At 44.7% G+C, this 24805-nt stretch overlaps 2 protein-coding genes across 5 annotated transcripts; both read right to left on the reverse strand.

Annotated features, from left to right (window-relative positions):
- Positions 1–1409: 1409 nt before the first annotated feature.
- On the reverse strand, positions 1410–3639 carry SNRPE (small nuclear ribonucleoprotein polypeptide E). Its single transcript, XM_050911421.1, has 5 exons — positions 3574–3639; positions 3361–3387; positions 2774–2836; positions 2451–2529; positions 1410–1687 (listed from the first exon to the last, which is right to left on the reverse strand). The coding sequence occupies exons 1-5, from the start codon at positions 3625–3627 to the stop codon at positions 1632–1634; spliced, it is 279 nt and encodes a 92-aa protein (XP_050767378.1). The 5' UTR covers positions 3628–3639; the 3' UTR covers positions 1410–1631.
- A 218-nt stretch (positions 3640–3857) lies between these two features.
- Positions 3858–23305, reverse strand: ZC3H11A (zinc finger CCCH-type containing 11A). Of its 4 annotated transcripts, none has more exons than XM_050911574.1 (18): positions 23228–23305; positions 15896–15948; positions 15299–15500; positions 14977–15096; positions 14072–14195; positions 13432–13635; positions 12977–13093; positions 12359–12439; positions 11780–11890; positions 10889–10951; positions 10595–10690; positions 10316–10381; positions 9271–9771; positions 8549–8622; positions 7522–7846; positions 7045–7214; positions 6554–6621; positions 3858–6030 (listed from the first exon to the last, which is right to left on the reverse strand). In XM_050911574.1, the coding sequence occupies exons 3-18, from the start codon at positions 15350–15352 to the stop codon at positions 5766–5768; spliced, it is 2439 nt and encodes an 812-aa protein (XP_050767531.1). In that variant the 5' UTR covers positions 15353–15500; positions 15896–15948; positions 23228–23305; the 3' UTR covers positions 3858–5765. The 4 variants fall into 4 exon arrangements, with proteins under 4 accessions (XP_050767531.1, XP_050767529.1, XP_050767530.1 ...); XM_050911572.1 differs by having other exon boundaries at positions 15896–17374; XM_050911573.1 differs by lacking the exon at positions 23228–23305 and adding an exon at positions 17320–18289.
- Between the last annotated feature and the right edge of the window lie 1500 nt (positions 23306–24805).

A 24805-nucleotide genomic window follows, 5' to 3' on the forward strand; every position in this document is an offset into this window, starting at 1 on the left:
GGAGCCAAGCAACGTGATGCAACACATCCCATCAAATAACCTTTTTCTAAACACACGCTGTTAGCAAAAAGTTACACACACTTGGAGAGAGAAACGGTTACTTCAAAGTCACTTCAAAATTACTTCGAAGAGTCTGCATTTTTACAGTCTCAAGGCCATCATCTGTCCGTAACAACAAAGAGACGCAGGCAGGTGAATTTTACAGCACTGCATCGTAAAGACCCCTTACTGCAACACCTGAACTACTGACTGAGACAATTCATTCCCGCCTTCCCTGAAAGCCTCGCTTGGTACGCCAAGGATAAAATGGAAAGCAGATGCAGACGACCTCTTAAAATACTATTTCATTCCATATGTGCTAGCTTCTGGTGATGGCTTCTATTACTAAATGACACTGGTAGGTTATTTCTGTTTACTCTATGTTGGAAGGACTTTGCAGCTTGTGAATACAAATACAAAACTACTGACTCGGTTACCAGGCTGTACAGCTGGAGCTGTTTTAGCCACTGCAGTATGTCATCCTGCCTCTCAGAAGTTTCTTACCACGAACATCTGCTACGATACTCCTGATGTACGACTTCTTGGAATGGGAGAAGCATGCTGGATGATCTCTGCCAGAAGACTCATGTATTTCTATCCTTTGAGGCAAGAAATCTTCCATCTTGAATTTATTAATTTTCACGCTTAAGATGATACACAAATTTAAGTTTTGAAATACTGAAAGCTTATTAAATGATTTCTAGTGCAGCCTGTGTATCAAGATTCATTTCTCTCCATCCAGGCGATCTTAGTGTCCGAGTTACAATTACAGCCAAAACCTTTCTTTCTCTTTTTTTACATCAGAAAAGCAGCAGAGGGGACTGCTAGTCCCAAGGAGGCTAGGGAACTTATCTTTTGTTCATGTGATAAGCACCTCAGCTCTCTTGTGGAAACTTAAATAGAACAGCCAGATTCTCAAACGGATAATAATAATAAACCAACACGATAAAAACCCAACTGATACATCTGATATCCCAACTTATTTAACAGCACCATGGTTTAATCTAGAGACTCTGGCCAAAGAAGCAAGGAGTTATAGAGATTTAATCCAAACCAACTGCCCTGTCTGCTTCTCTGACCTGAAGATAAAAGTTATTTTACAAGCACGCCTAACCAGTATAGTTTGTAAATGCCGGGTTACTATACCACAGCCCCAAGTCCCTCACTAGAACCATGCAAGCTCAAGGAGCGCACGCCGCTCCAGTATCCTGAACGAGCCCACCTTGTCCACCTAACGCAGATGTAACATTCCAGAACGCACAGATACTTATCAGAGACTGCACAGATCCACGGTGAAAATCACTCTGAAAACATTTCTCCCCCTTCTCTACTCACAGAAGGGCAAGAGACTGAAAGCAAGCAGATGTACATTTACAGTTAATGTGAAAAATGTTTATTTGCAAAACACATTGTGCATCGTTTCAAACTACCAAAAAAAAAAAAAAATTCTTTGCATAAAGGCATGCACCTTTTTCAGCCCACGTGAGCCCAGTTACACTCTACTTCATGTCTACTAGCTGGTCCTGCTCCCACTAGCAGTTTAGCCACTCTGAAGCACCGTAGCCATTGTTGTAAGTGAAGAACAACAAATCCTAGTTAGAAACACTTTGTAGAAGAGTGATATTGTCCCCTTTTAACATGATCCGACCTGCAACACAGAGAAAGGAAAGGGGGGATTAGAGAGATCCCAGACTCTGACGATAACCTCGCGTTTTCAAAAAAACATTTCACAACGGCAAAGGTGCTTGCAAGAAGACACCCACGCGATAACTGACCAGGTTTTTATCAGTAACACAGAGCCCCTTCCCGCCTGGCCACACCGCAGGGCTGTGAGGGTGGTCGCGCAGGGCCCACCTTCACAATTCACACTACAACGTATCAGACACAACCTCCACTCCTGCGCTCGGTGTTTGAACATCACTCCGTCCCCACCAAGAGCCCAAACGTGTCACTTGTCGCAGACTGCTGTTTATCCTCGTCAGCAGGCGGTAAGTATTAAATACCGCCACTTAGGTGGTTCCCGGCTTCGACTCGGCGATAACACAGCAAGCGTCAGAATTGCTCGGGGCCGCCTGCGTTCGATGTAGCTGGGAGGAGTTTGACTGGGCCCCTCCAGCCACCCCAGCTGCAGAAAAACTGCAGCGCAGTCCATACGTTGTTACAGACGTTTGAAAGACAAAAATTGGTCTCGGGCAGAGGGAGATTCTCCTCCACGTTCAACAAAACCACCAGCTCAAGAAACAGCAGGAACCGAGACCCAGCCAGTGTCTGCTCAGACTTCAGACTCAACACTCTTCCCATGTTTGGTACTTTAAAGGTTGGTACTTTAAAGTTTGGTACTTCCACTATGTGGAAGGCTCTCGCGACCAGATGTCGGGCACCCCTCAGGTTACACAGACATCCTGACATACCCAGCTGTTTCCTCGATTTTGTTTTGGAGTGAATCTCCTCTGCGTCGTCCAGCACCAAGTTCATATATTCATCAAAGCCCTAAAAATCAGCAACAAAAGCAGTCAGTGAGCTAAGTCCCCTGCTCTAAACTTCAGCAATGATACAAACTATCATTAGCTGTGCTGACATGGGCTGGACAATTAAGACTATTTATTAGAGAGGCATGAAGTATTTCTACCCCCCCATGCTAGTTATTCCTGACACGATGAAAAAGTTTTATGAATCTGAAAAAAAAAACCCCAAACAATCAAAAGACATAACAAAGGCACATCCTGATACTCACAATGATGCAGCCTTCTATCCGCATGTTCACTTGCTCATAAAGCCACACCTGGATCCTGGACCTCTGCAAAATGATGGAGGAGGGGAGCAAAACGGGAACATAAACACTCCAAGCAATTTTGTTCTGTCCTATGCATTAAGCGATCCTCGCTACCAACAGCCACTATAGCTCTGTAGCACTCAGAGGAGTAACTCTCACCGGTGGTTTCAGTTACGTCATCAGATATTTTTAAGGCATTATACTATTTTGTAAATACTTTACGTGTTCGCTGATGAACACGTAACAGCACGGATTTTAAAACCGCCACAGGAAAACACCCCTGCACACCGGACTGCGGGACCAAACGCCTGCCACAAAGGTAATCCCTTAACGTGAGAAAGAAACGCTGAACTCGGAACCCGCTGTTCTCACGTATCTGAACGACAGAAAGTTCTCCAGTTGAACAGAAACCGGCTTCAAAAACCGGGTTACGAACTGGGAAATACCAATCCGGTGCGGCGCCCCGGTCCCCGCACGGGCCCCGCGCAAGCAGCACCCGGACATTCCCCTCCCGCAGGGGCGAAGCCCGGCCGGGCCGCGGTACTCACGTTCTGCAGGTAGCGGAAGATGAGGTTCTGGAGCGGAGCGTTAAGGACGCAGCACAGCAACGAGTCCTCGGCAACACGGCCCCCGGGGCCCTTCGGCGCCTCACGGGCCGACACAGCAGCTCCTTCCCGCCCGCCCTCCCCGCGGCTCCGAGACGAAGGTCCCCCGGCTCCCCCCCCCCCCCTCCCCGCTCCGCTCCGCCACAGAAAGGATACGATGGGCTGCACCATCACCTTCTGCACCTTCTGGCCCTGCCCGCGGTACGCCATGGCTGCTGCTGCCGCCCGGCACGCGCTCCCGCCGCCGCCACCGCCCCTGCCGCCGGAAGCCGCTAAGCACGGCGGGAGAGCGCAAGGAGCCGTGGGATGCTGGCGGACCCGGCCGCTCTAGGAGGCTGGGAGGACCGCCATCTCTACTGCTCCGCGCCGGGGTGGCGAGCAGGGGGCACCCCCCGGCCCCGCTGTGTCCCCCCCCGCCCCACAGACAGACCACGCACCGACACCGTTCCTACGCCAGGTTTATTTAAAAACACTGTTAACTGCTGTCATGTGGAACAGTTCAACTACCGGTGAAGGCGGAGGAGGCCAGACTACATTTAATACAATACCTTAAATAGAATACAAATATAAAATGGAAGAATAAAATATTTACAGAATCCATGGCATACACCACATCCCGTCTCCGCGACGGAGCCTGGGCCAGGGGCGGCAAAGGCTGACGACAGAGTAGGGGGAGGGAAGCAGTGAGGGGGAAGCCTTCCTCGCCGGGCTCTCTCGCGCTCTTCCTCTCTCCCCAAGTCCCTCCTGTCCGCGCGCGAGCGACCGGCGCTGGCAGAAGTCTCCCTGGGAGAAAGTCCTTCAGCAGGATAAAGCGGCGGCAGCTTGGGGCTGGGTGACCCTTCTGGAGCCGGAACAGCAGTTTTCTAAGTTTTGGTTTCAAACCTTTCCTCTAGGAACTAAGACATCACAGTGGATTATCAAAGCACACAAGTGTTTTCTTCCAAAGAGAAAGTATTTACAATCAACTCAAACAACTGATTTTTCCTCTGCCAGCAGCAAATGCCCGAGGGCCCCTACAGCTTCACAAATCATAGTAGGAAGAGACTAAAGTTCTTCAAAAAATTTAAGAAAATAATTCAAAATATATCTGCTAGGGAAAACGGTCACTAGTGGCAGGGTACACAACACACCCCAGTCTCAGCTATTTTCAGCAGGGTCACAAATTCAGACTGCACGTAGACACCCGAGGCAGACCAGTAACCTCCAGTCCCACCTCCAGCGCATCCTTCTACACAGAGCTCAAACCTCAGCGGTGGGGCAGGGGGACAGGGGAGACCAAAAGGGAGGATCCCCGGGGACATGCCCAAAAAGGAGAGCACGGTTGGTCCTGCAGCAGTACCAGGTTCCAAGATCGCCGGCCCGGGCACACGCTCCCCCTCGGGTCGGTGCCAACGACGGTGCCGCGTGGCCGGTGGGAGGTCAGACAGAGCCGACAGCGTCTGAACACGAGACCCAGCAGCCGCCGCTTCCCGGCGGAAAACGAGCCAGCAGCTCGGGCGAACGATTCTTGGAACCACGAGGCACTTAAACCAATTCTTAGTTTACCAATTTACTGCAGACTACAAGAGGAATCCTGACTACCCACCCCAGAACCCCATTCACATCAGCAAAAAGCACCAAACCCCCCCAAGCTTTGGTACAGCACAACAAAACGGGAGGGGGGTATTCTAGCTGTACTGTAGAGCTGCTGCTTTTCACACCAATATTGTATCATCCCTGATAATTCAAAGTAAGGCTGGATGGACTGACCCCAACCACCACCCTTGGCAGCACGTTTGGTCCAAAATACTAGAGTAATTATTCTGCTCCCTCCCACCTCGACATTTTCATTAAGTTACCCTAAAAGATTAAAGTCAAAATGATAGCATACATAAATAAAACTCAAGAGTTGACATAGTAACTCCAGGCTTTAGATATCCAACTGTCCAAGAAATCAGAATACCAAAGCTTTGAAACACGCTGAACGCTGAGTTTTGCCAAGGGGGGAGGAAGGAAGAAGCTTTGCGTTTAAGCCTTCAGAGCATCACTGAATCAGTAGATCAGTTCACAACCACCACAGTCTGTAGCTGGGCACTTCTCTGGCCCGAAATAAACAAGTGCTTTGTCCTCTTAATGTCGAAGGTAGCCACCGATAGTTACAGAACGGATGCACAGGACCTTGACTCTGACCAGCAGGGAAATTTAGGACAACTGAGTGCAGATACTGCCAATTTCTACCAGTTCAAACTGAGTTTAAGACTCACTGCAAAGCCTCAGCTAGAAAAAGGATCACCTCCGGGTATCCAACAAAATACACAGTTTTAATTTTTTTTTTTTTTTTTTTTTTTTAAACCTTAAGACTACGCAGTTCAGCTGTCAATCATTTCAGAAAGTTCCAGGAGGAGGTCATCCTCGTCCTTCCCCGGGTCCAGGTCAATTTCTGCTTCCAGTTTGCCTCCTGAGATTTCCCAAATAAGCTTCTCAAAGTCATCTTCTACAGATAAGGGTGCTTTCCCAGCCCCTGTGGAGCTCAACCGGCGTGTCTTTACCGCTACTTGTGAAGAAGCTGAAGTTGAGCTTGAGACCTCTGACTGTGCCACAGAGTCTGCCTGGCTTCCAATATGCAGTTCAGGACTTGGAAGAACAAGAAAGAGAGCAAATCAGTGTATGACATTCCTTAACCAAAGAGATGTTTTCTGCAAACCAGCTCTTAAAACTGTAGTTAATCCCTCCTACACCTCAACCTTACACAGGGATTGTTATTCGATTAACCTGGGGCTACTTTTAGAGTCCAATGTATCAGCGGGTACATTTTTCAGTTTGGGGATTTATCCGTGAAGACAGAGCATCTGGGGTCTGGCAAAGAAAGTTCAATTTTTGTAGCCAGAGACACTTTGCCACCTTTACTAATTTGACTGTAAAAAGGTTAAGAAGTCAACCTCTGCAGGCATTCAGAAAACCCAAGAAGTCACTGAGAAGTTGTACCAACTTGCAGCATTTTAAGAGAAGAATCTAAATAAGCATTCCTGCTAGCTGCTAGCAAATTATTTCAGATTAATTGTTCCTTTGTTGGATTTTGTAATTATCTCAAAACTCTCATTTTTCCACATGTGAAAAAAACTTACGATCAAGAAAAAGAACAAATTATGGCCATTACCTGGTTTTGGGTTTTTCTCTCCCAGGTATGGAGACCAGGCTGTCCTCTGGCAAAGCAGGAGCAAAGGCCTAGGAAGAAGCAAGATGGTTTTTACGATACACAGGTAAGAGACTTCTTAGTCGATTCTTCTTCCACTGCTTCTCCTCTGGCATTGCTGAGCCTTAACCAAAATACAGAACCAGGGCACACCCGAAGAAGAGTTAGTATTCACTTGAAGATTACTAATGACCTCGTGTCTTTTAAGAACACAGCATTAATGGACAAAATCCTTCACACCACAGAGAAATCATAGCAGAGTATTACGTAAGCGCTGCCACTCATCTAACAAAAAGCAGAAAGGTACTACAACCATCCTGTAGACCACTCCCGGATTTAAAAGGCAACAGAGACCTGTAGAACATTTCAGTTTTCCATCTTTTCTCCAAGAGGAGGGTAAAACTTGGGCATAAATTTTACTAGGGACCCACTATTGCCTCAGCTACTGTCCTTACCACAGCTGCTTTTTTAGCTGAAGGCTCCTTCGTATCACCACCAGTGGTACTCAACGGTTTCACAGCCGCCACGGCAGAGGGATGACTCTCAGCCACCTTACGTTTCAGCGTCTGCTTTGTGGGGGAAGTCGCTTTCACATCCGAAGGCTTCAGGCACACCTTAGATTTGGCTAGGGTAAAAGGAAGAGAGAACTGATACAGCCTTGCTCTGCCTCAGGAAAAAAAAAAAAACAAACAACAGGTTCTCTTAACAGTCCCATAATCCTTCTAGTTTTTTGGCCAGCACAATTACACTGCCATTTCCCAGGTTCTCAGCAGTATTTTCCACATAGTAAACTCTGTTTACCAACAAGCCATAAAAAGGAACAAAGAAGTTACAAAAAGGAGCCAGAGCTACAATGTGAAAATTGTCACTTCTTCTGCCTTTCCTTCAAAACATGACCTAAAGTAACTCTTTAACATACAGTCAACACTTACTTTTAGCTTTCCGTTCCAGAAGTTGAGCTGCTTGTTTCCCTGGTGATAGAGCAGCATCCTTTCCTGGGCTTTCAACCCCATCTTCCGCAGATTTCACCAATATCCTCTTTGCAAGTTGATAAGCTGACCCTGAAACCACGGTGGATTCAGGACTTCCTGATGCTGGAGTTTTATCCTTGATTGCTTTTTCAGCAGGAGATGGCACAGTAGCTGCTTCCTTCTGAAGCTTCTCTTCTTGGCGTTGTTTCAGTTGCCGCTTCTCCCTCATTATCTCTTCAAGGCTCTTCACTTGAACTTTAGAATTAGTTGCACTCTGATCAGAGGGCTAGAAAGAAACAAAAGAAGAGGACTAATAGGACAAAAATCTGTGGAGATTTCATTAAGAAAATCTGAGTGGCAATCTCTCCAAAATGGCTCCACGTGGAACAGAGCACGTTAATACCATTCAGATCTGACATTTTTTCCATAAAACATTGCCTGTAACAAGATCCATGCTTTGCTATGGAAATACTGTTTCAAAAGCCTGCAATTCCCAACATAGCAGCTTCTTTAATACAGCAGAAGACTCTAGCTGTAATCTATTACATTCTTTTTAAGCAACAGAAAGTCATACAAGCTCCCTCAATACCACATTCACTGACAGACTGATTCCCTCTAATACAAAGCTCTAGCCTTTTCTATTAAAATTCTTACCTCAGGATTTTAAGAGACCCTTCAAGTCTGACAGATAAAGTCACTGAGAACAAAAACATCCCCTCCACACTAACCTCGCAGATTTTATCTCGTGCTAATAGGGTTTCTTATTCATTGTCAGGTATAATAAGATTAATTCAAAGCTTGAGGATTACAATGTTGTCTGGAAATGCTATCGAAAGTGACAGGACTTACGACTTCACTGCAGCGCCTACCAAATACGGAAAGGTAGGAACACACTCCAAGTGGGAGCATGCAGCAAGTTACAAACAAAACATAACAAAAAATTATCAAAAATTGTATGAATGTACGTACGTCTTCACAAAGGACTCACCTCTGCAGGTGCAGAGACAGCTTTGGGAGATGGCTTGCTCAATTCCACTATCTTCTTTTCTTCTCTTCCAGGTGCTTTAAAACAAGCAAAAAAAAAAAAAGAATCATTTTGTCAAGAGCAGAAATAAAGAAACCTGGTTACCTCTGTTTCCTTGGTGTGTTTATTTCCTCATGTCTAATAATGGGACAGAGGGAAAGGCTACAGTAAGCATTCCATGCAGCATTCAAGCTCTCTTTCCCTCAATCACACTCTCTCCTTTTACATGGCTTATATCATCTTAATGACGAGATCTTTACTGCTCTGTCATTTGTGACAAAAACTGGCCCTCACATTAAGAAGCTGATACATGCTTCACAAAACACATATACATTAATAACTAAGTTAAACAACACATATGCCAAAAAGGAAGGTAAACTTGGCTTCAGCACAGGGAAGATCCCATACCACAAACAGATGGCAGAAAAAACAGAAGAGAGAAATTAGACTACAAAGCTCCTCAATGAATGAATTTTCCAGTGGGAAATACAGAAAACTATCATGTAATTCATGGAAAATAATATGGTTGCATATTCTGGCACTTCCTTGCCTTTTGACTTTGTAGCCTTAAACTCTTTTATCCTCCAGTATACACAGAAGGAAAAAGCAAAGCGCATCCTGAGCAAACTGAATTTGCTTGATAGGGGAACCACTTCAGCAGGGCAGGTACCAAATCATCTTATTACCTATTAGCTTTGTGATCCGTAACAATCTCCTCCCTGTCGGGGCAGGTTCAGGTTGTGGTGGTGGAGCCGGAGTGTTTTCTCCGCTCTGCTGCATCCGCAGAGCTTTCTCCTGCTTGATTTCTTCCAAGGTTTTAATACGCACTTCTCCTGCTGGCTTGGCTTTACCTGCCGGCTCTGCCAGCTGCGCTTTGCCGGGCACAGACGGAGCAAGTATACTCTGCTTCTTGGGCTCACTCTCAACTTTTGTCTTGGTAGGAAACTCTTCTGGTTTTTGCTTCTCCTCTTCCAATCGCTTGTGTTTTTTTTCAGCCAGGGCTCCTGAGAAAGCTTTGATGCGAACTGCAGGGGAAGGTCTTGCCCCTGAGCTGGGATCTTCTGTTTTACAACGTCCTTCAGTCTGGGGTTTTGCTTGAGGTTCTCCTCGTCTCTGATTAGCTCTCTCAAGACGAATTTCCTCCAGCGTTTTCACATGGATCTCTCCTGTTGGCTTAGCAGCCTTCTCTGTCATCATCAAAAAAAGAGAAGCACCAACATTTAAGGAGAGTCCAACAATATTTAAAGTCTCCAAAATCTGTCACAGTACTAAGCAAAACTAGGTTTGAGTGTTCCCAAGAATGCATCTTAGGACAGTATCATTCTGCATAATATTCTCCTCCTCCTCCAAGCCACTTGTATTTTGAAGACCAGTGCTATCCAGAGAGAGTTGCAACACAAAAAAACATTAGTCTATTTTATTTTGTTACTTTCTCAGACTGTGTCTCTCCATTAGCATCTCAAACTCCTGCTCCTGGCAGTGGTTCTATTCTACTCATCCGTAAGCATACTGCAGCTTCTGACAGTTCACAGCAGGAGCATGAAACCTTGATGAGGCACAAGTGGAAAACACACGCACACCTAGAGCCAGATCTCTGACAGCGGCCATCAGGACAGCTTCAGCACTCGAGCAAGAGGAATCAGGCAGCTTTTTTAAATTAACTTTTAGGGCTGTATGGAAGTTCATGGAAAGAAAAAAAGGGGAAGGCATATTTAATATCCAGTTAAATACCTGTCTCTGTACTGGTCTGTTCAGAGGGCAATCCTAGCCTCTCCTTCAGAGACTTGGGGACTTGAACTACAAGACAGAACAGAAAGAGTTAGGGAGACTGCATAAATCTCAATTTCGTGTTCACATTTCGAAATGAGACAGGAGGTCACGTCACTGGGATTCAAAGTTACCTTGAGCCCTCAACCAACACGCAAAAAGAACCATTAGAAGAAAGGACAAACAGAAAAGCTAAGTAGAAAATCTGTGCATCAAATCCAGACGTCTGTTTAGTAGCTGTACCTCTCTTTGGTGCTTTGTCAGCATTCTCCAGAATCTCTATCTTCTTCCCCAGCCTTTCAGCAAGGTTGCGCTTTAGTGGAAGGACATTTTTACCAGCTTCAGAAAGAGAGAAAACAAGAAATACTTTGTATTTCCTTGTATTTGCCTTTCATTTGCTAACAAAATTTGCCATTTCTGCAGTCAACACAGATCTCCTCCAAAATGTATTTTCCTCCCGCATACAGCAAAAAAACCCTTAAATATAGTCATGTTTCGATGAGGGCACCCAAACCACAGCTCACAAAAAGCTCTTACCTATGGTGGTTTTCCGTTTTCCCAGTCTCTCGGCAAGATTCAGTCGAATCACAGGCTCCTCCCCTAAAACAACAAATCATCTCTTTAGTGCACAGAAACCAGTAGCCAGTAAAATCATTGTCCTTCTAGCCCATGTCCCAAAAAAAGACACTCTTTTGTTAGCCGAACCACATAAACGAACGACTACGAGTAGAAGTAGTTCTACGTGTTTTTTGCCTTTAAAAGGAATCTGTGCGGATCTAAACACCACCATTTATACACAGACTCATATCACACTACTGTCTGCAACTGCCACTGTCAGCCTCTTCAGTGCTTCAAAATGTATAATTTTGTATATGTGTATATTTTATATGTGTTTATATATGTTTTTATATGTTATATATATTTTATAATGTGTATATTTTGTATAATACCATCTTCTATAGGTCTTCCCTTTCATTGCTCCCGTTTTTCAGTTATCCTCTTTATTTGTATACTGACACTTGTTTTGACATTAGCCTCTCTCTCCGCTGCTACTGCACTTAAACCCAAACACTAATTCTGTCACACGCTGTCAACACATTGGCTCATTCACAAATCTCACTCAACTTCAGGAACACAAAAGTCAAATTAAGCACATTTGAGAGTCTGTAGGATGGTGATAATATATGATTAGCTATGGCTTAATGTCAGGCTGATAAAAAACACATCTTGATCTTTTGTTGCAATACAACAAACTGAGCACCTACAAATGTCAAATCTTTCCAATACAACCAGGGCCTTTAAGCATAAAAGCATGGTTTTGATTAGAAAAGGCAGCACCAGCAGAATAGCATGTCTGAATTACCTTAATTATTACTTAACCTTTCAGTTTAGGAGCCATGAAATGGAAACAATAGTATTCACTATTACCTTGCTTTGTAGATAGAGTCACAGTTCTCACAACTGTCCGTACATTTTCCTTTTCTGGCACAGGAATAGTCCGAGATTGGAGTGGATGAACAGAAACTCCTGAAGGACCTTCTGATCAGAGCAAGCAAAACATAAGGATGTTTAGGAAAAAAACCCAACCAAACAAAACAGAAGAACTATCACGAAGACCAAAAACATTAGTTATTCATTACTGTCAAACATACAATGACCAGTGCACGTAAATAAGAGAGATGAGCCATTTCCCTCTGATTTGCCCTTGGAATTCCAATCTAGAATACCAGCTGTTTGAGTTTAAGAAAACAGGTTGCATGCCAAAGTAGCTCAAGGCCCCCAGCTAAACATGGAAGTCTGTCCCTCAAGCAGCTCTCAGCTGCAATCATTTCCCAGTCTGAACCCAACAGTGCAAAGAAATTTCCTTTCTTTTGCAAATAATTGTATTCACCAATGCATAGCCAGCTATCCAGGTAATATCAGAAGGATGGGGGGGGGGGGCGGGGGGGGGAAGGATGAAGGTGAACAGAAGGCAGAAGGATAAGAAAGTAGGGGATATTAACTCACCACCTTGTTTTTTTGTTTTTTCCTTCAGTTTCTTCAATTTGATTTCTTCAAGCGTTTTTATTCCGAAATTTAAATTGTCATCTGAAAACACAAAACGGTTAATGAAACTGAGGCTTAAAGGCACACGTTGAAGAGCACAGATCCTCAAGCTTCTTACAGCTCAGAACGTTTCCAAAGTATTTCAAATAAACCCTGTCAACACTGCCCACAAGTAAAAAAAGCCATAGAATAGATGGTATTTTGGTAAGCAATTGGCACCTTTCTTCACCCCTCCTCCCATCCTACAGGGTAAAACCTATAGTTTTAAGCATTTTAATCCATCTACATGGTATTAGATTCCTCTGTCATTAGACATGGCTTTCCACAACGTTTGAAAGGACACATTTGCAGGTATTTAAACTCCACTCTGCGGCTCTATTCTGTTCTACAAAAGTAAACAAGGAGGAGTTTACCTGTCTGACCCAAGGGACATACAACATTATTAGATAGGAATGAGCTCATGGAAATAACTGACTCCATCCAGCTACCCTACGTTCTATCGTATTTTTAGAACATACTGCTTTTGAGTTAATTGTCAAATTCTCCTTCCAAGCCATCCTACTACAGCTGTTGGAATACCTTGCTTTGTATTAGCATTGGATTTCCTAGTGGAAATGATCCGCAATCCATTATGGGCTTCTGTCGCTGGTTGCTGGACAGGTGTTTTAGTTTCATCTCCTTCTTCAGAAAGCTGGTCTGAAAGGCAAAAATAAACCTATTCAGTTAAGGAGTAGGGATTAGACAAGATTTTTCATGTTTATGTAGCTCATACAATGACATTTCAGTCCATGGTTCATATTCTGTTCGTATTCTTAACTACAAACACGAACAATTGTTTGTAGAAGGATTTTTTTTTTTTTAAAGCAGCTATATTGACTTGACAAACTCATATAAGTAAAAGAGCTATACTGGGAAAAAAATATTTAGGACTCCAGACTCTTGTCTGTAGCTTTAACCACTACACAATTCAGGTATTCTGTGATTTATACATTCACTTACAGTAGAAATGCCTTCAATAAGTAAAAAATGCTCACCATCATCATCTTCATCATCATCTGCAGCATTGATTACAACAGGAGGATGTGTAGGACTCGGGACATTTTCAGAGTTTTCCACTTTCATCACCCCCCTCAGCTGTGGCGAGGGATTTGACTGGACAGAAAGTTTGTTTTGCTGCAGTGACATCTGAGCCATTTTCACATCATCCTCTGCAGACTCAGGTGGACTTGGAAGCGTAGCTAGAGGAAGAGGAGGATCATTTGTAATTTGGCCACTTAATACTTTGACCCCAATGTTGCACTCACTGCATAGATATGGTAGATAACCTGCCTGGCTACCGAATTTAGAGTTTCCTATTCCCCACCCCTGGTTACACTATGAACAATGGCTTCCTTCACACACAAATCTCACTGCCCTACCACCCAGAAAGGGTTAAATCAGGGGAAAGCAAGCTGAAAGGCAAAGATCACACAAAGCACAGAGAAGCTGAGCATGAAAGAAAAAATTAAATACCAGAATTACATTCCGCTTAGCTGAGAGCCTATGACAGCAGACTTCTCCCTGCACTCATAAATGAACAGTTACTTGATGTCTTCTACGGTATTGTACCCACTCATGAGTAATATTCAAAATTAATTATTTAATACTTTAAGAAAAAGGACCTAAGAAACTCACTTTTGCTTGGCGGTAAGAAGAGTCCATCAACATAACGTCCTTTTGTGTGATGAAAAGCACAGTTGGATTTTTGACAGCCTACTGGCTGATTCTCCCAGTAGCAAGGAATCTCACTGCGTTTTTTCTGAAGACAGAAAGAAATAAAAGCTCATGGTAACACTCACCTTAGATTTGCAAAGAGACATAGTTTCACATCGTGCCAGAGACAGGACTATTGCAGTGCAGTGCTGAAACATCATTCCAAAGGTCAATTTATCACTAAAAGTATTTCAGGGCATATACACAAAGTTTGCGTAAGCTGTAACAACTACATATTATCTAGCTTTCCTATCATTCAGTTTGAGAAGACAGGCACTCTCACACATCAATTCAGGGTGGGTTAAACTAATGCAATGTGCAAAATACTGGGATTATTCAGAGGGGAAAATGTCTTAAATTGCCTAGGTTAAATCTATCTGAATTTATCTTTCAGAGCCTTAGTTCCTTCCCATCTTTTCTCTCCCCACCCTGTACTACCCCAAGAGGTCAGAACAACGTTATCTGAAGAAATCCAAGACAGAAGAGACCTGATAGACCACTATCAAGCCTAGCCCTCAGGAGGCTAATGCAGGCTGTTTACTACCACCCTGCTCCAGCACATTTAAGCAGTCTGATCAATGTAGTTGCTTTTGCCTCTGTTAATAAAATAACGTCAGCACCTAATACAAAAATTTCTTGCTGAGATATACCTAAGAAATTGATTTTTCTTCCCCCAACTTCCTCCCATCCCCCTCCTACTAACAGAAACCAGTATCATTTTAAAGCAAGTAAATCTATCATGTAAAAGCACATTCAGTCCACCTACAGCAACGAAAAATCGCTTTCAGTGATTTAGTTTGAGAACACATCTTTAGGCAAACACTCACATCGATCTCCATGTGTCTGAATCTGCAGATATTCCTGAAACAGCGACCCTCTTGCCAGAGCGTGCAGACCGTTTCATTTCCCAGAGCAGCTTCACAGTGGCGGAAGGAACAGCTGTCTCCCTGCAACCAAAAGAAAATCAACAAAAAGGAAAACAAAACAGTACAGCCTAAAAAAAAGTCCATGCTATTAGGACAGGAAGCAGAATCTAACTGCTTATTAAGTTAATGGAAATCTGTATGTCTCCTCCCACTCTTCCCCCTCCTCTCTCAAAAACTAAAAAGGAAAAAAACAAACCCCAAAGCAAAAGAAACCCAAACATACCTTGTTACACGTGGAATAGAAATAGAAGTAGCAGTCATCTCCTTGGTTAGACATAATGGACAAATTCTTAGAACAAGCTCAGGTTCTAAGCGTTTGCTCAACAGGGACTTCCTCCAGTCTTGGCAAGAGCTGGCTTCACTCTTTCTTGGACTGAAAGTCTTCTACTGGCTTGATCAGTGAAATCTTCTTTTTAAAAGTAACCCTGAAGAAAGGTATCAAGAGGTGAAAAATAATTAAGTAATAAGCATTTTGACAGCTGCTTTCTGTTAATCAAATTAGTCTCTTGAGGGGGCAATGTCCTGAAATCAGCTGGTCACAAAAACTATCCCAATACTAAGTCAAGCTTCTGTAAAACTGCATGGGTTTTGTCAGCAAGCATTCTCTTCTGTGTCCTTAGAAATAGTTATATGCCTTGCAGCAGAGAAAAAACTACTGCGTGTGGCTGTAAGCCCAACAAGAGAGCCACTTCTTAAAAAACTGGTCATACATTTGAGTTATCAGTCAATGATTAGCTGTGGGTACTGATAATTTCTATAAAATACAATTGACATATTAAACATTATTTTCCAATCACCATGGATCTTCAAGTTCACATACCTGGACAACTTCAGCAAAGATACTGATCTTCAAAGACTTCCAGTTAACTTCTCCTGTAGGCCGAACCAACACTGAATCCGTGAATTAATAATAAAGGGGTAGAAAGAATTTTCCTCCTCACATTGCCAAGGGAACCTCTCATCCACAATTCAAACATAGGATGTGCTTTTAAACATCTTACAACTAATGGAGGAAGCAAGTCCATTTGAATACTGTCAGACTGGAGACAGCCAGGGTTAGTTAGCTCTTCAAAAAAAAAAAACCAAAAAACCAAAAAAAACAACAAAAAAACCCAGTGCATTTAAAGATGAACTCGTGATTCAAAGTGGCTGCAAAAATGAGGATCCATCTTCCACAGCCGGACAATTTTAATTTTTTTTTTTTTTTTTTAATTTAAAATTCAGTAAGTTGCAATTTCTGGTCTTCAAGATTTCTTCACCTATTAAGAAAACACAAAAACCTTCCCCCATCTTTATTACCTGTACAGCAAAAACATACTTGTGTGTATAAATACACAAATATGTATATACATACACATATGTGTTTATACACACACCAAGAGTGAGTGATAATAAAGTCAGCAAGAGTGATAGTAAAAATTAGAATTTTTGGCTATTTGCCACATAAGACTGCATAAAAAGTCTCTCATTTTAAGGGAACTGGCAAAAATGGAAGATCTACATAATATTTTGATGAATATGCCTTCAAGGCTGATGCTTTATAACATGAGTGATTTTGGGGCCAGCACACAAATATGCATACATATGTACATGCATACAGTATAAACATATCTATACACACAAGCGTGCACAGTATATGTTGTATGATATCTCTACTGAAAACAACTTTGAGCCCTGATCAGACACGTAGAGTTGCAATCAATTAACAGCAGGAAGACAGCAGATCAAGGATACAGCAAGCTTTGAGAGGCAGGGAAATGCTCACTTTGCAAGTGGCATGGCTGCATGATACCAAGAATTTTGAATTACTTTGATTTTAGGAAATAATTTGTTTTCTTTTTACATCGGAGCAAATACTACAAGTTTGCCATCATATGCTGTTCCCTAATCCATAAATTCATCATTATCCATTGCTGCAAGATCACGGAAGGTTTGAAAAGATGGCTTAGGTCCAATTCAACAGCTGATAATTTTTTGATGCCAGAAGAGCTGAAACTGATTTTATTTAGCCACAAGCAGGTTTTTTTTAATGTGAAGTCAGATACTTTGATTCTTATTTTTTTAAAGATACTAAGTGCCATAAAATCTGCAACCAGACCAGATAAAGTTCAAATTAAAGTGATTCTGACCCCTTTCATTAAAAGGCTGCACGTTTCTGTGCAAAGTATTTCTGACTCTTTTGGACAAAACTGAATGAAATAGTTCTTACAAATTAATAATAAAAGGTTGGAACCTTTTACTCACACAAACACTAGTGAATTTTCCAGGATATTTTTTTTGGCAGGGAATTTTCCCAAATCTAAAATAAAGAGAGGAAAAGTTGGGTTCTCGCATTAGTTACTGTTTTTTGACTGCTTGACAAAGGGAATAAAAACAGTAGTTAAGTGCAAGGTTTTCTTCCCTTTTCAGTATTGATGGGACTATTCACTTTCGACCTTTAGCACCTTCAAAAACAGACTTTGTGTCATACAGATTCCTATGCATCTACTTCTAAAAATTACTGGTGCTCCTTCATGTAGAAGTTTGACAAGAAACATTTTTCCAAATGTGTTACCAATACCATTGATAGTCAAATTAAATTTCAAGCACGATTTCTTCAGTTTGCACAAGCCAACACTTTATAGATGGCAATTAAGGACCACTGCTTTGCTGAGCAGAGGCATTCAAATACAAATCAGAAGGAATTCATGGTCTAGAAGGCGGCATTTCTTTTCCCTAGGAAGTGAGAGACACCTGTATAATGCAACATTACTATATCCACCACTACGGGGGAAAAAAGAAATCCCCTCAGATTTAGCTCTTGTGAATGCCCAAGCAGCTCAGCATTTTGCTTGTTGCCTTCCATATTCCTGAGCAGACTTCAGGAGCTGTTCAGAATTTGAATGGATCTTGTTTAAGGAATGGGAAAAAAGCAAAACTTTAAAACAAACAAACAAAAAAGCCAACAAAAAACGCCCCGAAAAAACCTCAAAGTTCTAAACTCCATAACAATACTTTCATTTTAAAAAAGGTTAATGCAAAAACTTTTTTTTTTTTTTTAAACTGGTATCAGTTAACGTGGCAATCTGAGTGCTAAACAGAAATCAACTGAACTACCCCCTGAAAGTCTGAATAAAAATGAGTAACTCTGGTGCACTCAGCAGGTCTCTAATGGAAGTTGATAAGAATTTTAAACACTTCTTTTTTTCTCCAGAACTCTAGTAAAGTTTTTATATTAAGAGATTTTGAATTCATTTTGTAAAAAAAAAAAAAAAAAAAAAAAAAAAAAAAAAAATTACAGATGCAGTAGCTAGGGGTCATGAAAAACATGCCAACAAGTGCCATAAACCTTACCTTTCCTAAGGGAAGAGAAATAGTACAATGAAAGTCTGTCTAGTTTGTTTTACAAGCTTGTCTTTCTTGGTACTGAAGAAACAGTCCTATTGCCTGGTCTAACCTTCCAGCTTGCTGACCTGCCTTTGTCCTGCACCGAAGAGCAAGAAGGGAACAAAATCTTTTTTGCACCCCAACAAATGCATGAGAGAAGTATTATTGCACCTGCCTATGGGTACTTTTTGGTTATAAAGCACAAAGTATTTCACTTGGGCAGTCTCTCTTGCTGGTCTACTTTGTGCCTTTAACTTCTTACAAAAACATTAAAGATGCTTAACACCCCTGTTTATTAGGACAGTCAGATGACAAGGAAGGAAGAGCACCAGGAACTACATGTTCTAACTCCCCTTTTCAATCGGTCAGTGTCACCTCAGCTGCAAAACAGCCACTGCTGATTTACCTTTTCGTTACCGCACTCCACAGGCTGAAAGTGCACTAGGTGTCGCAGATTACATTCAGAACAGTGCATTATGATCCATATGCAAACGACACATCTTCATGTCGTCTGAAGCACAGAACAACCTCTTCCTAACACATCTCATTCTCTGTATGAAAATCTAAAGCTAAGCTGTCCAAACCTGAAGCAGAATAGTCATCATTTCTACCCTTTACATTTCTTTTAGTCAATTCTAGCTGTTAAATACTGTTTAAGCATGGACTGGGGGCATGTTCCGAGACTGGGAGTGTTACAGCACTCAACACCCCCTCAGAGCAACGACTGCAAGGTTGTCAGCCAAGAAGGCAAAGGTTAAAGCAGATGATCGTTTCAGCTTCCTCTGCCATGGAGTCAGGGTCACCTTTCATCGTGATCTCTGAGAGTCAGAGCCGTGAGTTACCACAGCCACGAGGCACAGCTGCCCCTTGCTGGCTGGAGCAACTCTATTTGAAGATGTGCCACTTCAGGGACCTGAATTAGGACATTCTTCCTTAAGATGACAGGCAAATTAATCTGTTCCTGAAAGGGCTGATTGGCCTGGTGTTTCTGTAACTGTCAAAGAATAACCCTGAGCTGAAGCACTCATCAGATCAGACACTGCTTCAGTACAGATTTGTCTTTAGCTTGACACATCAAGACGCAGGAGAAGGAATTCTTCAAAGCAACCGTTACAGCAGGGATCTAGTAAAGTGGCCAAGACAAAGCATTCAGATCCGAGTGCACCACTCCGTAGAAAATCAGTTTCAAGCCTAAGATATTTCACCTATCTCTCAGTCCAGGAGTGACAGCGACACCTTTGATTTGAAAGTCTTTCCACATGCTCTGCAAAGCCAGAAGGATGTGACCGATGGCAGCGCTTGACTAAGAACTGCCGTTCCCCACTGCAGGCCAAGAATCTTGCACCCATCAGACATCTGGGACCACTGGAATGAGCTGAGAATAGCCCCATTCTCCCTCCCAGGAGGATGCTGCTCCATCTTCTGCTGTTTTAAAGTCACTTTAACATACAAAAGGTAGAGAGGTTCACTGAGCAGCTATTTCCTGCTTCAAGTGATCCTGTGGAAGACGGTTTGAATGCTGGAGTTCCTGAAGAATTTGATGGGCCTCAGCAGAATGAGCAAGCAAATCTCTTAACTACCTGCTAACCTGTTCTCAGTGCTCCTGTGCTCAAAGTCCTGAATCATTAATTTTAAAATATACCTACAACATGGCAGCTGGCACCTAGCACTGTGCGCACATCGTTGGCAGTGTTGTCAGAAGCTGGAAAGACAGGGTGATGGAATTAAGGGAAAGCCACACATCAATTTGGTAACTTGGTTCTTGTAGGACACTTCCTACTGCAGAAGTTTTAGCAAAGTCAGTGGGAGGGAGCTGCCTGTCTTCTAGAAGGGGACTTCTGCTGGTGCAGTCAGCGTATCGAAAGATATCCTTGGGCCATCACCGTCAAGTTGTCCGTGGTTGGTTCAGGGTCCGTGTATCAACAGTTAAATGCATATTTCTGTATTGCGCTTTCTCCAAAGGGATGAAAAATTTTTCCTTCACGATGCTATACAGTCACATGTTATAGATGTGAACTGACTGTCTAGTGCCACAATCTGTATGAGCTTCTAATATGTTGGCATTGAAAGAAAGTGTCTTCAGTAATCAATTTTATAATAGGTCGGTTTATCTGTTATTTAAGTGCATTCTCATATCTGAGTTCCTTCACAGCAGTATGTAGTTGAGAGTCTGAGTCCCATGGTTAAGATTCATGTCTTTTCTCCTACCAAGCACCTGCTCAGTAGGCAAAGATGGAACAGGAACACCCAAGCCTGGAGATGTTAAACCACAACTGGCTCTAAGCCTATCCGTTGAAAAGAAACAGCTCAATACATCACCTTCATGGGGCAAAAATTCACATGGAACAGTCGAAAAATCCAGAAGTGCTTCCCGAGCTTCAGGTTACCAACAGCACCATCACATTTAGGCCGTGGCCCAGCATGCAGGGTGTGTGGTCTGCAAGCATTGCTGCAACGTGGAAGTGCCAAGGCGACTCCCTGCCCTGCCCTGCCCGACACACTTTTTAAACATTGCAAGGAGTGTGCCAGGTACACTGAGAGTCAACTGAGAAGTTCCAGGCAACAGATGTTTTTGTCCTAATTTCTGGCATCAAAAGGCTTTTGACAGTACTGCTTTCATGAAGAAAACTCCCTCTTTCTTCTCCAGATGCTCCTGAATCTACTATTGCTGCAGCTGCACCAGCTGCACCAGTACGACCCACATCTATGGCAAATCTCTTTGACAGCTCTTTTTTACCCAGGCACATTTGCAGTCCACTCCTTCTCCTCTTCCAGCTAAAAAAGCAGCCCGCTGGCTCTGCCACACCGTCACTGCCGACATGAGAGCTGGGAACATACGTCAAACTCCCACTGCTAGAACTGCCGTCTGGGGAGATGGCTGACACAGACACGTTACAGGCATGTTCACCCTCCCTTACAGCACTTACAGCTGTGACCTCTGGCTGTTAGCCACAGCCCAACGTACACAACACTCTGCTTGGAGATGTCACCAAAGAGTCAGTGTCCCCAGATGAGTACCTGCCTTGCCACGGCTGATTGTTTTGTTGTTTGTTCTGGATTTGGCACACCAGGTGAACCATACATCCGAAGTTCCACACAATGGACGTCTTTGCTCTTCTTCCAGGCAACGGTGCATGCTTTAACATACTGCGTTCAGTAACGATGCTCTCTCCATCTTGCTCGGTGGCAACAGGCATGACTGCAGCACACGCAGGTGTAGCAGTACCTGCATCTCCCAAATCCTTAACAAATTTTTAGATAGCACCAATTTTTAATGTAGTGGCTTTCCCTTAATGCATAACCCCTTCTTTCCTGTATTTTTAGTGAGTGGCTCTCCTCTATCATTCTCTCTGTCCACCAGCTTTTCCTCCTCGGTGTTTGAATGGGCATCAGGAATCAATTCCAAACTAAGGGGAGTGCTAAAGCTGCTACATCTACTCTTGGGTGAGACAGGCATACTTAAAATAAAAGACACTCATTCTTTTTCTATTTCTGAAATCAACGCCAGGGCCTGGCAGCAATTTACTATGACGATTCATCTTCCTCACTGAAATGTTTTATTAAATCTCAAAAAGAGTCAATTTCCCCTGGAAGCAGCCACTTGGAAGGGTGCCATTTTAGAGGAGAAGTGACAGCAAGAGGAAGTTTTCTCTAGACTAGCTTTCCTCCTGAAACACCTGGCCATCCAGCAACAAATTCAGCCTATCTGTTCAGCCTGATCAGTTTAATGTGCGTCCAATTCAACCACGTGCCACAGTGGTGGTTCTGGTATCATTTCAACATCCCCTATCCCCAGGAGATCTCCTTTTTTACAATCAAATACCACAGTGTTTTATTTTGAAAGCATGGCCCAGAGCTTAATCTCCGAGTGCAGCGTGCACCCCAAAGCTCCAGTTCTGGGAATAATCTGTAGGCTCCACATACTGATCCCTGCAACAGTAAAAATCACTTTTGCATTTTCATTATAAACATCAATGTAAGGAAACAGAAACCTCTTAGAACCAATTCTTACGAAACAAAAACAAACGTCACCCAATTGGGTTGTTTTAAACAACCTAAAGGAGAAATTAAGATGACAACCGGGTGCATCCAGAGTTAGTCAGATCCTGAAGGCAGTTCCTTTGGGGAACGGAGGAGCAATCTGTCAGATGACTACATTACAGCACGCCCCTTATACGCATTGCTACAAAAGGAAGGCACAAGGTTTTAACTGAAAATAACGTATACTTATAAAGCACCTGCACTGCGATCTTCAATTTGCCCAACCGCACCTGCACTGCGATCTTCAATTTGCCCAACCGAACCTCCCCAGAGCCTGCCCAAGGACTCCGTTTCCCCGGGAGACCACCGGCGGCGGGGGGGGGGGGGGGGGGAAGGGAAGCCCGCAGCCAAGCCCTATAGAAGGGCTAACGGCCGAGGGAAGGGCAGGGGTGGGGAACGGGAGAGCTGCGCCCTGGGCTGCGGCCCTGTAACCGGGGGCAGAGGGGACCTTGGGCCTACCTCGGGCAGCGGAGAAGCAGCTCCCCCTCTCTAAAGTCCCGGGGCGCCGAGGCCGGGGAGAACACCTCACCCCCACCACCGTCCCCGGAGGGTCCGCACTGCCTCCCCCCTCCCGCCCCAGTGGCTACGGACACCCCGGTAGGGAGGGCTCGGGGATGGGGCCTGGGCCGCCCGCCCCGCCGGGCGCGGGGGACGCGGCCTGCTTCCCCTGAGGGGAGCGGAGGGGACCCCGGCCTGGCGAGAGGCCATTCCCCAGCCCCTGCGGTCTACGAACGGCTCTAGTTACCGGCGAGCAGGGACTTTACCGAACCCCAGGGGACCGCCGCTGCCGCCGCCGTGTCGCCTCGATCCGCCGGGGCCACCGCTCCGGCCGTCACCTTCCCCGCTGCCAGCCTCAAAGATGGCGCCTAACATACGGGCAACCTCAGCTCGCCCGTTGCCAAGATGGCGGGCGGAACAGCTTCACCAGCGCCCACTTCCGCCCGTTGAAACCGGCGGGGGGGCGGGGCGGCACCCTCCACCGGAGCGACGAAAGTGGGGCGGGCGGGGCCCGTAAACAAAGCAGGGCGGGCGGCTTTTCTGCCCTTTCCTCCTCCGAGGGGTCTGGCCAGCGCCTCTAACCCCAGACAAAGCCCTTCACTGTGGGGCAAATGGGGGAGTGCCCCCCTTTCCCGTCCACCTCTGCCCCGGCTGCGCTGCCCCGCGCCCACCGTCCTGGCAGGGTGCGTGCCCCTGCTCACCATGGCGCCAGGCCTCAGCCCCTGAGGTGGTCATCCCCTCCCTCACGCTACCGGGCGCTGCCTCAGGGTTATGCTTTCCAAGCTGGAAGCTATTTTGTGTCTTCAACCCGGTTTCCCGGGCCGGCAGGCATTTTGCCCTGGGGTCTTGGGGTGCCTCAGGCTGTGCTGTGCCCCAGGGAGGGAGGCGTGGGCCTGGCTGGGGTGTTTTGGGTAGCAGCCATTTCTCTGTCAGGTCAGCATGGGCCTGCTAAGGCTTCATGGCAGATCACAGACCTAAAGCTGCCTCCCTCTGCTTTTCTCCTCTCTGTGGCAGTGTCCTGCTTTCCCCAGTTTGACCCTGCTGCAGCGGTAAACAGCCACCTCGGCAGCAGGAGCAGTGTCTGTCCTCGGGGAGGGGGTGCTGCGGCAGCCCCGCTACTGCAAAGGCACAGCGGGCACAGCCATTTTCCCCATTAAATGACTACAAGTCCTGTGATTTGTTTCCTTCTTTGCATCCAGCCAGGACTATGTTTAAAAAAAGAAGCAATTGTAGCTGTTCTGTTTAATTAAGAGCTGGAGGATGCTGTTGGCACAGACACCTCCCCAAGAAAGCAGGAAAGAGGGTGGTTCTGCACAGGAAAGCTTTTACACCCTGTTCATGTCACTTGGCATCAGCTCCAAGGGTCAGACACTCAGCTGAGAAGTTTTAGATTGAACTTTCTCACTGACAGCCTCGCCTAGCTCAATCTTCTCATCATAGCTTGGCCCTGGAGTTATTGAAGATACAGAGAAGCAACCACCTCTCTACCGAAGCCAGGGAGTTAAACAGCTCCAGTGCAGTCAGCCTGCTTGGGAATGAGAGTATTTCAGAGGCCAGTTGGTTTTATTTCCCGTTGTCCTTCTTGTCTGGGCAAAGTGCCTCTATGGAGGCAAAATAGTCTCAGTACAGAGGCAGGACACGGCTCGAAGCCAGTCCCCGGGAGATGGAGATCACAACCTCCACCATGCATCGCCTTAGAGGCACTGCAGACACGGCATCAGGGAAGGGGACAAGGGAGGATCTTTGCTCAAGGGCAGCGCGACACATAGCCCAGGAGCACTGGTTTGGATGGCATTTGACAGCCAGTTCTGGACTTTGCTTGGAA

Source organism: Gymnogyps californianus, chromosome 27, assembly GCF_018139145.2.
Source record: "Gymnogyps californianus isolate 813 chromosome 27, ASM1813914v2, whole genome shotgun sequence".
In the NCBI taxonomy this organism is placed as follows: domain Eukaryota; kingdom Metazoa; phylum Chordata; class Aves; order Accipitriformes; family Cathartidae; genus Gymnogyps; species Gymnogyps californianus.